The sequence below is a fragment of the Hemicordylus capensis genome, chromosome 3, assembly GCF_027244095.1.
Source record: "Hemicordylus capensis ecotype Gifberg chromosome 3, rHemCap1.1.pri, whole genome shotgun sequence".
In the NCBI taxonomy this organism is placed as follows: domain Eukaryota; kingdom Metazoa; phylum Chordata; class Lepidosauria; order Squamata; family Cordylidae; genus Hemicordylus; species Hemicordylus capensis.
This window is the reverse complement of record NC_069659.1, coordinates 309,927,118-309,941,985: the sequence shown is the minus strand read 5'-3', so window position 1 is coordinate 309,941,985 and position 14,868 is coordinate 309,927,118. Positions and strand designations below refer to the sequence as shown.

General features: G+C 40.4%; 1 protein-coding gene across 13 annotated transcripts in view; it reads left to right on the top strand.

The window, feature by feature from the left end:
* The window catches only part of DOCK10 (dedicator of cytokinesis 10), a 296,882-nt gene that overhangs the window by 117,677 nt on the left and 164,337 nt on the right, over positions 1-14,868 (top strand). Inside the window, exon 1 of one of the 13 annotated variants that reach the window (XM_053308609.1) lies at positions 6,500-6,710. The exons of the other annotated variants lie outside the window; for them this stretch is intronic. Coding sequence (XP_053164584.1) covers positions 6,609-6,710 — 102 coding nt within the window. The 5' untranslated portion in view covers positions 6,500-6,608. Of the gene's footprint in view, positions 1-6,499; positions 6,711-14,868 lie in introns of those variants that run through there. 13 annotated transcript variants of the gene reach the window in all.

Sequence of the window (14,868 nt, the reverse complement as noted above, 5' to 3'; positions counted from 1 at the left end):
AGTGGGAGCACAGCAAAGCCACCCTTTCGCAAACAGAAACACAGCCATCCATCTGCAGTATATAAAATCCAGCTCTTAATATTCCATTCCACTCTCCCAACATTCCATCACACTCTCGGAAGTGACTAAGGAACAGAAGCCAGGCCATGAAGATAGGAGCAAGGATGAGTTGTATGGGACTGGAACTCTTCATCCCATTCCCACCTACTCATAAAGCAGTGGGCTTTAGACTGTGAATTTATACAGTCAAAGTAGAACTGTATTCAAGCTTGCATGTTAAATGTTACGCTCTTAGAGGATTCACAACATTGTGAAAACAAGATGTAATTCCTTGCTATCAACAACAATCAGGTTACCACAATCAGCATCAAATTGTTCCATGATGAACTACCTTCGGAAAAATTCACTGTAGTCAGCTTTCAAAAATATTTTAAAAATCAGTGTGGTAGGCAGGCACAAGGCTCTTCTGATGGTTTTAAATAATAATTTAAAAATAACATTTGTGCAGTTGCACAAGTGCAGAAATTGCACAAATGGAATTGCGTGTTTGTGAAAAAAATTACACAATGCATCAAAAGTTCAGTCCATACTGATATTCCATATGTAGAGAGGATGTTGAACTGTAGTCATGGCTCTTGTACAGGATAGCAGGCCTTGGGTTTTGTGGCACATTGTAACTTGAACAAATTAAAGAGGGATGGTTCTTGCAGCTTGTCTTTTCTTTTAGTAGGATAAATAAGGTAAAGGTAAAGTGTGCTGTCAAGTCGATTTCAACTCCTGGCTCTCACAGAGCCCTGTGGTTTTCTATGGTAGTATACAGGAGGGGTTTACCATTGCCTCCTCCCATGCAGTATGAAATGATGCCTTTCAGCATCTTCCTATATCGCTGCTGCCTGATATAGTACCAGCAGGGATTCGAACCAGCAACCTTCTGCTTATTATTCAAGCATTTCCCCGCTGCGCTAGGATAAATAGTTAGCTGTTATTACCACAAGTTAGAGAGGGAGAGAGAGAGAGAGAGAGAGAGTACATTTAAATCAATTAGATTCAGAATAAGGGAATGTTCTAAAGGAAACATAATTACATTATTAAGAAAGCAGTCCACATTTTCTCTGAATAAATCATGATAATTATTTACTTACCTTGCATGGTAAGTTGATTATGCTTCCATGATCCTATTTTTTTTAATCAACTGAAGATATTTGTTTTACAAAATGCTTCACACAACAATGAAATTAATAAAGGAAACTGTTGGCAGGCCTGGACTTAAAGGAGTTTCCATCAAAGCCAGAAGGCTGTAGAACATAGCCACAGCTTGGAAGAGAGTGGAGAGGAGGAATTCACCCTGCAAAACTTGGGCAGCATCAAAGTACAAGGGGGCTTAAGCAGAATGCAGGCAAAGCCAAAATAGTTCCCATCTTGACACAATCATCTAGTACAGTTTATTTCCCCCATACAAGAGATGTATTTGAAAGTTGCTGCATTTGGTTTTTGATGCTTGTCCTTTTTCATGAATGATCAGCAAGGAGAGACAGGATACTTTTACTCAGTGGAGACTATTCTGCCCTAAGATAGCAAAAGACTGCATAGCCATGTGACCGGAGGTTCTTTTAAAGTTTCTCAGAATAGATGTCTCTGAAGAGGTTGCTGACATTGCAGAGTGCTTGCATTGTTACTTTCTCTCAAGAGGAGATAAAAGTAACTTTGGAAATGGTTCTTGTGCAGAGGAGCTGTTAAATAGGCTGTTGCAGTAGGTTTTCTTAGACGCAGGAAGCAGAATATTTACATATGAAGTCTTCTCTTGTTTTGAAACCACTGATACTATTGAACTGGATATGCTGAATCAGATATACAATTTGAGGGTTAAAAACCCTGCCAGTTTAAGACCAGAGTTAAGGCTATCACATTCTGGCTCAAGCTCCAGAGTCTGGAAATTGGAGTCTAAGGCTTATGCCTTAGCAGATGTGCCCTGTGGTCAGTAATGATGTTGTGCAATGTCACAAATTGTGCTCGCCAGGGGCGTATCTAGGGGTAGGGCAGGCAGGGCACGTGCCCCGGGCGCCACTTGAAGGGGGGGCGCCATTTTGTAAAATTATTTTTTTTAAAAAAAAAAATGGCTGCCAAAAACAAAATGGCCACCGTGCATGCTCAAATGGCCTCTGTGAGGCTCTAGGTCATGCCAGGCTTTGCAGAGGCCATTTGAGCATGCGCGGTGGCCATTTTGTTTTCAGTGGCCTTTTTTAATTAAAAAAAGATTATTTTTAAAAACGGCCACTGCACATGCTCAAATGGTCCCTGAGAGGCCCTAGAGGCCAGCGGGGTGAGGGGGAATCTTTGCAAAAAAATCCCCAGCCTTTAGGAAGCCCCCCAAAGGGGCTACGGGTAAAAATAATAATAATAAAAATATAATATAAGACACTGTACACATATTCAGATGGGCACTATGTACAGAGAATCAGGGCTTGTGAATACTGAGCTGACGCTTAAGAGCTAGGATTGTATTCATTTGCTCTTACTTTGCTTCTTGTGATAAGTAAGTTAAATGTGATATCTTGCTAATATGGCTATTAATGGTGAGTTTGTCTTTGAATCAGTGTGAAACCCTTAATATTAAGGCCCATTGGGAGTTCCTTGCTCTCTTTCTCTCATTTTAACTGTCTTTCTGAAAGATTAGAATATATTCCAAGCAGTGACACAGTTTACTCTGCATATCCTTTAATTATTTACAGAGTATCTGGGAAAAGTCAAATTCTCCATTGATTTTTAAAACTTATGTAATGGTGATGCTACAATGCATAGTAGAGAATTAGATAGGCACTTCTGTTTAGTTTTCCAAGTACATCTCCACATAGTATTTGGGTATTTCATGAGCCCCCACATACTGAAATTTGTAGTGTTCCAGCATTTTTTGGTCTGGCTAAGTCCACTGCTAAATAGTTTTTGAAATATTAAAAGATTAACGAGCTTGACTTGTATTTTTCAGCTGATATTATGGTAAAGTTATCTGAAAGATGGGTGTCAGATGCTTGGACAGGGGGCGCAATTTCAGTGTTTGCCCTAGGCGCTATTTTCCCTAGATACGCCTCTGGTGCTCGCTTCCAACTTGCCCTTCATGCACCCACAGTTTTCCTTCATCTTTGAGGCCCAAATCAAGATGGGGAGGATGGAGTGCCTGGCACCTGCAAAGATACCCATGTTGTCCTGCTCCTTTACTTTTTAACTTGCACCTTTTAACTTGCTGTGACTATGGCATTTTGTATCAAATCTCCTTGAAATAGGGCACATTTTTAGACCTCATCAAGTAGAGCGCATATATCAAGTTTCAAGGTATTAGCTCAACCGTTGTCATATTTATAAGCAACAGAATTTTGAGGCTTATAATGGTGGGACCTCTTTTTTTGCTGCTTGCCTTAACTAAAGGGGCACTTCTGTGTCCCTTTAATTTCTTGGGTTTTTAGATGTTACATAAGAGAATAAATGTTAACTAAAGAAGTTTTACTGTGCTGCATTTTGATGCATATATTATTTTCTATGGCTGTGTATCCAAAACGTCCATGCCATGCTACCCACCAAAACAAAACTGATCACTTCTTATGTCGTTTTGGTAACATCCCATGCACTTATATAAGGACTACAAATTGAGAAGGGATTTAAAATACTATGAATATGAATACAACAAATATTTATATACTTTTCAACAAATGTTCCCAAAGCAGTTTACATAGATATAAATAAAAATGTATTTATGCTCCACAGTTTTCCTGGACATTTGGCACTATGCAATGGAACTACACATCCCTGTTACCTGTATATAGCACATTATCTGAAGTTCTTCACATGAATTATTTAACTAAAGCTTATGGTAACCCATGAGGCAGGCCAGTATCATAGCCATTTTGTGGATGGGAAGTGAATCTTTATACCATTCCTACCCACTCATAAAAATGTGGGCTTTAGACTGTGAATTTATACAATCAAAGCAGAACTGTATTCAACAATATTTGGAAACAGGGTTTCTTAACCTTGCCCCCCCCAGATGTTTATGGACTACAACTCCCATCATCCCCAGCCATGTCCATTGTGGCTGGGGATGATGGGAGTTGTAGTCCATCAACATCTGGGGACCCAAGATTAAGAAACCCTGTTTGGGAATCTTGCCCACATCAGATTTAGAATAGCCCTTACAACTACAATGGGGTCTTACTGCCTTCAGTATCAGCTCAGCAGCATGTGAAAGCAAAAATAAATCATTAAATGGCTATACAGTGTTGATAACAATCGATGGGTTCTATTTTTTTTTTTAAAAATTAAATTTAAATTGGATTTTTAAAATTTAATTTGATTCTAATATTTAAAAAATAATTCATAAAAAAGAACCTAGGTCAAATATATCATCATGAATATTAATAATAACTTCTAATTATATTCTATGAACATGTTAATAACAATACATGGGGATGAGAGATAACAGAGCTGATCAATCATATTCTGCAGGTGATTATTTGTATTTTAAATTGTTTTAGCTGTGTTGATGTTTTAATGGTTGTTTTTAGATTGTGAACCACCCAGGGACTTCTGTGTTGGATGGTATACAATGTGTTAATTTGCAAATAAATAAATAAATAAATAAATAATAAATAGGCGGGTTTCCCCCCCAGGCTTTGTTCTGTCAGCTTAAATCAAGAAAACACCTTTTTGAATATAATAAATACTCACTTACGTTAATTAACAGGTGACTCTAGCTTCAGAAAATAGGTGCCTCTTTGAACATTTCCAGTTCCTGGAATATACAAATGAATGGTGTCTGCACAAGTCCACACATCTGCTGAGAACCAGTGTGATTTCCAGACTATATATTGGCTTCCCACAATGAGCACAGGAGGATGTCCAGGAGGAAAGGTGCTTGTTTCTCCAGCAGGTGTTCATGGTTTGTTAAGAGAAGTTCATCCTTAGTGAAATTAAGGCAAAGCCTGAGTTCAGACAAGAAGCCTTTATATCCATCCTGTCTTTGAAGGATTTAACAAACAACGTTAGTCGAATTCAGTCCAGGACATGAGAATTCCATGCTTGGAAAGGCTACAGTAGTTCAACTGTCTGCCACATGGGGCAGCAGTATGCAGGTTGTCAGACTCCCAGCCTTAACACAGGTAGTTCCTGATGTTTACAGATAGTGTTACAACTGCTACAACACATTTACAAAAATAATTGTAAAACAAAATAGTTTTGTTCTGAGTCACCCTATTTTTTTTTACACCGGATGGTAGTATACAAATATTTTAATAAATAAAATAAATATAAATACATATGTGAACAAAATATGTTGGATCTGGAATTACTGGTGCTTCTTTCAAGGACGGTTGTAAGCATCCAAAAATAATGACAGGCGAGTCTTACTCTTATATCAGGTATGGAAATGCAACCAAAAAATGGACCTGGTACATATATAAAGTGACCTGGTACACAGGGACATCCCCTGCTAACTTGGCAAAGAGGCACCCTTTAACATGGTGATTCTCTTTATTTAGCAGGGGGAGAGTAACTGGCCCTATCCACCCCCAGCACAGTACCTCCAGTGACTGTTGCTGGTGTTTATCTTATGTTTCTTTTTAGATTGTGAGCCCTTTGGGGACAGGGAAACATCTTATTTTTATTTATTATTTCTCTATGTAAACCGCCCTGAGCCATTTTTGGAAGGGCGGTATAAAAATCGAATGAATGAATGAATATATAAAGTGATTTAAAGTCCATAAAATAATACAACAAAGGCAAAAAAATACTACTAATAATAATAATATAATATTTATATACTGCTTGTAAACAAAATCATAATAAAGGAGTTTACGTAGAATAATAACTATAATAAGGTGGTACCCTATCTCTAAATGGCTCACAGTATAACTAGAAACTCAAGGGAGACACCAGCAACAGCCACTGGAGGGATGCTGTGCTGGGGTCCCTTTGATCGATTAGCAGAGGTATGATGACTGAGAGATAACTGACTTTCAACTTTGTGATCAGCCAGCACTAAAGGGCATCACATCATTATGTATTTTCCACCTCCTGGCCTGTCAGTGAATATCTGTAACTGGGCTGTGAAAAAAGATCATGGAGAGTTTTGAACCTTGTTTAGAAACTGCCTCAACTTTCAGAGGTATGCCTTCCTTGCTCTTTAGTTACCATAATTAAGATTACTAATTCAGTTGAGCAAAGATATGGAAAGACACCACACTGAGGTTTCCTCTAGTCATACTTCCTTATGGCAATGGGATTTTATTGTGATTGGCTGTGAAAAGGGCAATGGGAAATATTGAATGGACCATGCCTAGGCGTGATCCCTATTACGGTTCATTTTATTTGCAGCTCACAAGAATACCATTTTTTTAACGTGACTTTGCTCACAGGAAGTAATAACTGAAGGGTGGTTTTTCTCTCTCTCTCACCCATATGTACTTTCTGTGGATACGGCATAAGCTCAATTTTAAATACACTTCCTCCTCGCACTGTATAGCTAACTTGCTTCACTTATCTGAAGCTGGTATAGTTAAAAGGTTAAAGGAACATGTTTTTCTAACTTGGATTTCTTTGCTGCTTGAGTTTCTACTGACATAATGAGCTTTCGAGGGAAAGTATTTAGAAGGGAACCCAGTGAATGGCGGAAGAGGAGGACAATAAGACGAGTCAATCGAGGAGAAATTCCCAGGTTGAGCTGTGTATGTATCTATACCTTTACTCTTCTTCCTTTGTCTAGTACTTTTCTCATGTGAGTTCCCCATTCTGAGGGTAGGGGAGAGAGCAGAACTTGGACTGATATGCGTATCTTATCTTAGCATACAAAGCAAACGGACTCAATAAAACTGATTGGGTGCTGCTTGTGAAACATGGGGTCGTGATTCCAGCCCAGTTTACATTCAGTTTAATCTGGGTTTTTCTTTTATCTGCAAATTAAGAAAAACTCATCTGCTATCACTCCAAGGCGAAAGAGTGAACTGATCTTGAAGTGCAGCCAGGTTTAAACATGATGGTGAATCAAGTGCAATTATTTTTTTCTGACTATTGCTCCACATATATTTTATAGAATGGAAGTTGAAGAAAATGTTATTTAAGTACATCTTTAATATTGGTTATTAGATTGGTCATGTGGGCTCATTTTCAGAAGTCTTTATCTTCCATATGGACATGAAGAAGATTAGAAATACCCCTCCTTCCCCAAAATTGAGTCACTGAAAGCCTTAGAAGGTGCTAAGTTCTTTAGTGGAAGCTCTGTAGTGTGTCCATCTGTGGTTTTACTATAAAAGGCATGATTTGGTATCTGGCATAGAATGTTGGATCTTAGAAGATTCTTTGCTTTCAATTATTTCATTACAAAAATAAGACTCAATGCTATAGGGGAAAGCTGAAGGAGTTGCAGGTAGACAATTGGTCTCAGGCCAAACTATAGAGAAGCTATTGGTAGTCTGTGATGGGACCTCCTGCCTCCTTGGATTTTTAAGAAACTGGCTTCAGGGAGATTTGGATTGGGACTGTGGTGCTGGGAGCTTAACCCTTTCTCAAGTCATTTTCCCATTGTAAATCCCACCCATCACAAATGCCTATTTGCCCCCATTAGAGAAAATATTTTCCCTAATGGGGCAAATAGTTGGGGAGGAATTTACATTAGAAAAATGATATAGGGAAAGGGTTAACCACTACCAACCCCACATGATTTTGATCTCTAGGGCCCCCAATGGCTGCATTAAAAAAACAACTCTTTAAAATAGAAGAAATCTTCAACATTGCAAATAGTTTGGACATCAGGATCTGGAGGGAGGGAAGGAGAAAGTTTGGACTTCCAGTGGCCAGGAGTATGAGTCGTTGAGGCCCTGAACAGCTTTTTCAACTTCTCCTATATTTGCTATTCTTTGACAATGTTCTTTTAAAATATGGCTTTTTAAACCAAATAAATGCAACACAATAAGTAGATACAAACAAAATTGCTCAGTTTGTGTATTTTATTCTGGCCTCAGAACAGGGTCATCTTTGGTGCAGGACTGGACTTTGGTTTTGGAGTAGAACACCCAGGGCCTTGCTTCTAAACTTCTCTCATTTTTCTTTCAAGAAGATAGATAAAAATAGCCTTACATATTTTGTCTGATTTATTTTAGCCATTCTGAAATTCCCATTCTTTATGAATCCAAACACCATTTCCCCCCAGCCCTGTTATGGAAAGATCTGCAGTGCTATTTTACCAGCACTGGGGACCAATTTGTCTTCCGTTTAATAAAATATGATTCTGTATACCATATGCAACAATATTTGTCATGAGACATATGGACTTATTAATAGTCATTGTTTAATGCTGTAAATTGTAATATTGTAGACAGTACAGCAAAGAAACAAACCAAGCTTGCAATGTGGAAGCAGATTTTCTGTGCATGCTGGCAATATGGCTGCCGACGTGTATTTGGATACACACCCATGGCCACATTGTGATGCTCCTTAGGTCCCGTTGAATTGGCTGAATGCATATTTTGATGTGGGTGGGGATTTGAATCTCTGCCCAGCGTTCTTACTACTCTTACTCTTACTACTACACACCTCTTTGAACAAACGTTCTCAAAGCAATTTACATAGAAAAATAATCAATAAGACGGTGCCCTTTTCCAAAAGGACTCACAAACTAAAATGTTTGCTATCTTTTATATGCACGAGGGTAGGGCTGCTTGGGGGGCCAGTATGTTTCAATATCTGTATTTACATTGGTTTAGTGAAAGCCAAGTGCCAATTAAAAAAAAACAATCCTAGAGCAACAAAAATACTGTTTTCAATTACACTGTGGTTTTTATTTCATTTTTCATGGCAGGCTGCTGTAAACTGTGTCTTGTGTCTTCTTCCAGGCACTGTGCCCTGTGTCTTCTTCCTTTAAAGTTTGGATTCAAGTAAGCTGCAGTCACTGTGGCATGCGAGTCTGTCAGTGTATTTCTCAATGACTTGTTTAGCCTCCAGGAAAGTGCTTAAAACATGGATTCCCTTGACTGCACTTTTCCAGTTTGCAGCCTATGCCTTCCCACCCAATATTTCATAATTGGAGCACACTAAATACTTGCCCCAAAGGCATTTCTGCTGTCAGTGGACAGTCTGCCTCCCACAGAAAAGCTACAGATCTCCTTTTATTCTGTAAGAGTGTGATGCACTGAAGACCCACAGTAAAGGTGACTATAAGAGCATTATAAAATGCAAAGGATAGTTCAGAGCCAGAGAGCCTGAGCTTCCTGTAAAGAGATTTATATGCTACATCAGGGGTTCCCAACCTTGGGTCCCCAGATGTTGTACTACAACTCCCATCATCCCCTTCTGGCCGGGGCTGATGGGAGTTGTAGTCCAACAACATCTGGGGACCCAAGGTTGGGAACCCCTGTGCCACATGATAACTTCTGCTGTTATCTTTCATTTATTTGTGCCAGTCTGGGGTGAATTGAATATACCTGATTCTATGCTTTGTTCACAGCAATGAAACTCTTGATTTTAGTGCGATCACCTCATATTTTGAATGTGTTATTACTTACTTATTTCAGAGTGTTGACTGTTGATAGTTAAAGGCTGAGATTCAGTTTTCAGCCCCATATACAGGCAGGCAAGTTCATTTAATCATGGGATGTTGAATTCAGAATTTAGAAATATTGGGTTTTATACGAGGTCAAGAAAACAGGAAGTAAATGCAGCAATAGAAGTAATAGGCAGCAGCTGAAGGAATTCTGATTTCACTTGTAAAGGAGAGGGCATATCTTAAGCGTACACTTAAATATTCTCAATTGTATCATGATGAACAAATGAAATGTCAGGAGCGTCCATTTGCAAGGTAGATGTAATTCAGAGATTTATTTATACATTCAAAAACTCCCCCCCACATACAATCAAAAACTAAGGGTATTAATGCGGGCATGCAGGCAGAAGGATGCACAAAACATACCTTCCTGCCAGATGAGCATCTCACGTTGGTGGGAAGCATAGACAATGCTCCTATATGATCCATGCTGCTGCATACAGCACGGATATCCAGTGGCCGGGACAAGTTATCCCGACCTCCATGTATCCCATAATGCACCAAACCTGGTGCACGGGGGGATACCCTTGTCATATGGGAACTCTAGGCACCTATCTCTGTGTCCCATCATGATCCTGGCAGCCGGGTTAAGGGCGCACTCATGTCTTTAACCCTGGCTAAAAGCTGGGCTTCAAGGTAAGATTAGGCTAGTTGGAAGTGCCAGGATCTGCATGGATCCTGGTGCTCCAAACAAGCAGCCTGTTCCAGGCTGGGCTGCCCTAGCCTGGGTTAGGCTGCTTAACAGCCTCATTGTGTTCTACCCAGGTTTGGGAGCTGTACTCCCAATTTTGGTTGTGTCCTGTGTGGAAGCAGGTAGGAGGAAAACCTGGGTAGCTTTTCCTCTTACCTTGCTTCCACACAATCACCTCTATCCAGGTTTTCCTCTTACCTTGCTTCCACACAATTGAAAATTGGGAGCACACACAGCTTTGGGAACTGTGTGTACTTCCAATTTTTGATTGTGTGGAAGCAAGGTTAGAGGACAACCTCGGTAGAAGTGATTATGTGGAAGCAAGGTAGGAGAAAAAGCTACCCAGGTTTTCCTCTATCCTTGCTTCCACACAATCACTTCTACCCAGGTTGTCCTCTAACCTTGCTTCCACACAATTGAAAATTAGGACCACACACAGCTCCTATACCCCGGAAGAACACAGATTTTGATTGTGTGAATGACCTCAGAATGTCTCAAAGGATTTGTAACAGATGTGGTTGTTAGTTTGTGATGGAAGACAATTAGAGAATGGTGGCAATTGCAATTATTTTTATCCATAATAGAGTGTGTGTATATCTACTCATACGTGTTCCCCTAATTTTCATACTCTTCACTATGAAAATTTCCCTGAGAATTAAAGTGTGTGTGTCCCTGACCTCATAGTTGCTCAGAGTCAATGTCCTATCACTTCTAATTATCCCTGTGATGTGACAATTGTAGAGTCAATTTAGCTCAACTGCCCCTGCAGTGTCTTTGCACTTCCTTAGCAAATTCAGGTTGTCAGGAGAAGTGATGAATCCTTGGTTTGAAAGCCATTAGAATGATCTCAAAATGCATCAGGCAGTTTTAGGGCAACACTATTCCTCCAGTCCTGACATATGTTCTCTGTGCTAGAACACGGCAGGTTGTTAGTAGGCACAGTTATTTGTCTGTGATGCTGTTTGTTTTAAATATTGAATATGGAGAAAGAATATGGACTCTTGGCCATACAGGTTACCAGCCTGCATGGTGAGACTTCTAAAGGATAATTTTTCTTTCTCAATTTAGTCTCCGGTATCTCATCTTTGGAAGCTGACCTTCCCTTTCCTTCCCTGCCATCGAGCTGTTGCAAATACCCCCATCTCTGGATGTCATAATATCCTTGAACCAGCTCTCCATTCCCATTTGCCTGGGGGGCTTCTTTGGGAGGGGCAATAGTGGTAGAGAACATGCTCTGCTGTTCAGTTGCTTTCAAGTTAAACAAAATGTTGAGAGATCCATTCATGAATCTCCTGTATCATGTCTGTTTTGGCCCTAACAATGTACCCCAGTTTTTTTGTTTTTAAAAAAATGTGCTTCATAGACTTAATGAAGCAGGCTGCTTCCTTTTGATGGTTTATGACACAGTAAGGCAGTTAGCCTCTGATGTGCCAAAATAACTTTTGTCTTTTTTCCATTTTTGTGCAAGCAGTAGACACTCAAGTCATTTATATCAGCTTAGATTGAAAGTATGTACAGCTTTCAATCATGGCTTTGAATCTGCAATGTTACAGTGGCTTTTAACCACGAGTAATTATACTCTTGTTTCCCCCAGCATTAGATTTACAGGCGACAGGTCTAATCCTTCTTCATTAATCAGGCAGACTTCTTCACTGACCTGTGAAGAGCCTGTCTGTATCATCTTCGTATACTTTTGCAAGTTTATAGCTGCACATCTGCATTTTTTTCTGTTTCATGATTTGTATAGTACTGTAGTATAGTGCAGATCTTTGCAGAGGATGACCTATAAATGCTTTGACCTGTAAACAATGCACAGCAACAGCAGCCTCTTAGGTGAACAAGAAGAGACTGGAATTGTCTGTGTTCTGATCCCCACCCTCCACCCCATGCTGAGATTTACAGTATTTTCACTTCCTAGTGAAAGCTACATTTTGAGAATGTAATCTAACCACAATGCTGCTATCATTGGCACATCAGCAGGGACCTAATCTCCGTTTAAATGGGCCTCCTAAAGCAGAGGTCATGACCTACAAGCATAAAGAACCACTCATCATTCCTTCAAGAGCAGCATCAAGGGTTGTCTGGGTTGGGCATAGGTTTAAGAGCCCACACCTGTTGAGACAACTACCTGTCCAACCCCTGAGCCAGCAATACTTGCCCCCAAACCCAGTGACATTCCATCACCAGTCTAAGCTGCAATTGCCAGTTCCCCCACCACCATGGTAAACCTCCTCCATGGGTTTACCAAGGGCCACTGGTTCCCAAGGGCTTCTTCCAGCCTAAAGACAACCCTGATTCCTACTCAGCACACCAACACTCTGCTTCCCTTGTGTGAATTAATCACTCTGTGAACACTAGTTCATGAAAAGTGAAGAACATTTACTGTAGGTAAACAAGTGCTGTAGGGTTGCTGTCAGGGTGAGTGGGTAGGTTCAGTGGTTGTTGTCCCTTCCACCATTTTCAGCAGCCCTATTTACCCTTTTATCCCAACTCAAATGTATGTGCAAGAGAAAAACCAGAAAAGCTAAGAGAGTGGCTTAAATGTCTCAATAGGAAGTCAAGCTCAACTAAGCAGCAGGATATTTCTTGTTGAATGGCTGACTCCTGGGTTTTGTTTGGTACAGCTGCCTTTATGATGATCTTACAAAAGTTGAGCAGTTCAAGCTGTTGGTTTTTCAAGTGGGGGAGGAATTGACTTCTCAGCCCCGCAGCCTGCCCCTGTAATGAAGAAGGTTCATGTGAACTACTCTGTTGTTGTATAAGAAATTGGGCTCTGTAGCAAAATGCACTTCATTTCTGTTCCACTTTCCTTCCAAGTCCTCTGTGTAATAAGTGCTCTTGGTCTCCTCCTCCTCCATTACACAAATGAACCAGCAAGACCTGGCAAGTTGCTGATGGGGCCACGGTGTGTCAGTTTCATGGCCTGCTTCCGTCCTATGCCCAGTTATTGGGCCTGAGTACCATCCCACTGTGGGAATTATTTCGGAGAAAACATGCAGAAGATCATGAACTAGGTAGGAAAAAAGATAGGAATGGCTGACTCCTGGGTTTTGTTTGGTACAGCTGCCTTTATGATGATCTTACAAAAGTTGAGCAGTTCAAGCTGTTGGTTTTTCAAGTGGGGGAGGAAGTGACTTCTCAGCAACAAGAGAGCAGCTTGCCAAACCCAAGGTAACATGAGCATACCATGCTTGGAGATCCTCACTTCTTTTTCAAAAAGTAGCAATGGGAGGGGGGCCTACTAAGTGTACGAACTCAAGTGTAGATTTAGCTTACCTTAAAGTGGTCAGAAAGCCACCAAATGGCGCAGCCGGGAAATGACTTGATTAACAAGCCAGAGGCTGCCAGTTTGAATCCCTGCTGGTATGTTCCCCAGACTATGGGAAACACCTATATCAGGCAGCAGCGAGATAGGAAAGATACTGAAAGGCATCATCTCATACTGCACGGGAGACGGCAATGGTAAACCCCTCCTATATTCTACCAAAGAAAACCATAGGACTCTGTGGGTGCCAGGATTTGATACCAACTCGATGGCACACTTTACCTTTAGAGTGGTCAGACTTTGTGCTCCTTGAGAAACCTAGAAGGATCTAGCAGGCTTCCACTGGAAGCAGCTTGCCAAACCCAAGGTAACATGAGCATACCATGCTTGGAGATCCTCACTTCTTTTTCAAAAAGTAGCAATGGGAGGGGGGCCTACTAAGTGTACGAAGGGACTCCTTTTAAAGGCAGGGAGATACAGTGGGTATAGGAAAGAATCACCCCCTTTGATAGACCTTAAATTCTGGTTCCCTTACATCCTGAAATGAAAACACAAAGGAAATTCCCTTCACCAGCTGTACTTATCCAATGCAGCCTATAACATCCAACTGAAAAACATCACAATTACAGTCCAGAAAAAGTGTCAGAAATAAAAAACAAGAATTACTGAGATTGAAAAAGGATCACCCCCCCCCCCATGTCAATATTCTGTTGAACCACCTTTTGCTTTAATAATAGCCTTGAGTCTGTTGGGATACTTCTCTATCAACCTTGCACATCTAGACGGAGCAATATTTGCCCACTCTAAGCGCTCACTCACCTGCCCTAAGAAGATACATTGCCTCTGTTACTGTTTTGCCCCATCGCTCTGAAGAAGTGCTTTGTACTACATTTATTCTCTGAGTGTGGTCAGATTTTGAAACCCCAGGCAAGTTATGCACTGTGTTTCTATGAAATCAATTATGAGGATATTTTTAGTCATTGCTCAAACAGCCAGACTGCTGAGACTGGAACAAACAATGAGAGGTCGCAGGAGCTGGGGCTTCATTTAACAACTGAGGCAAATGTGTATTTGGTTTGTTTGACAACTGCGATTTTGACTTGTGGTGAACATTTTTTCTCCAGTTCTGGCATTAGGTCAGGCCAGGTGCATGTTAAAGATAGCCTGACTCTTGAAATGAACGGGGAAGATTCAGTTTTGTAAATGTCTACTAAATAGTTTGTAGGAAGTGGTTATAATAGTAGCAACATTCTGATGAGTGCCTCTTTTTATAGCCACATCGTCATTCGCATCTAGCTAACGTAATTCATTACTCATTTCAGCTAGCGAATA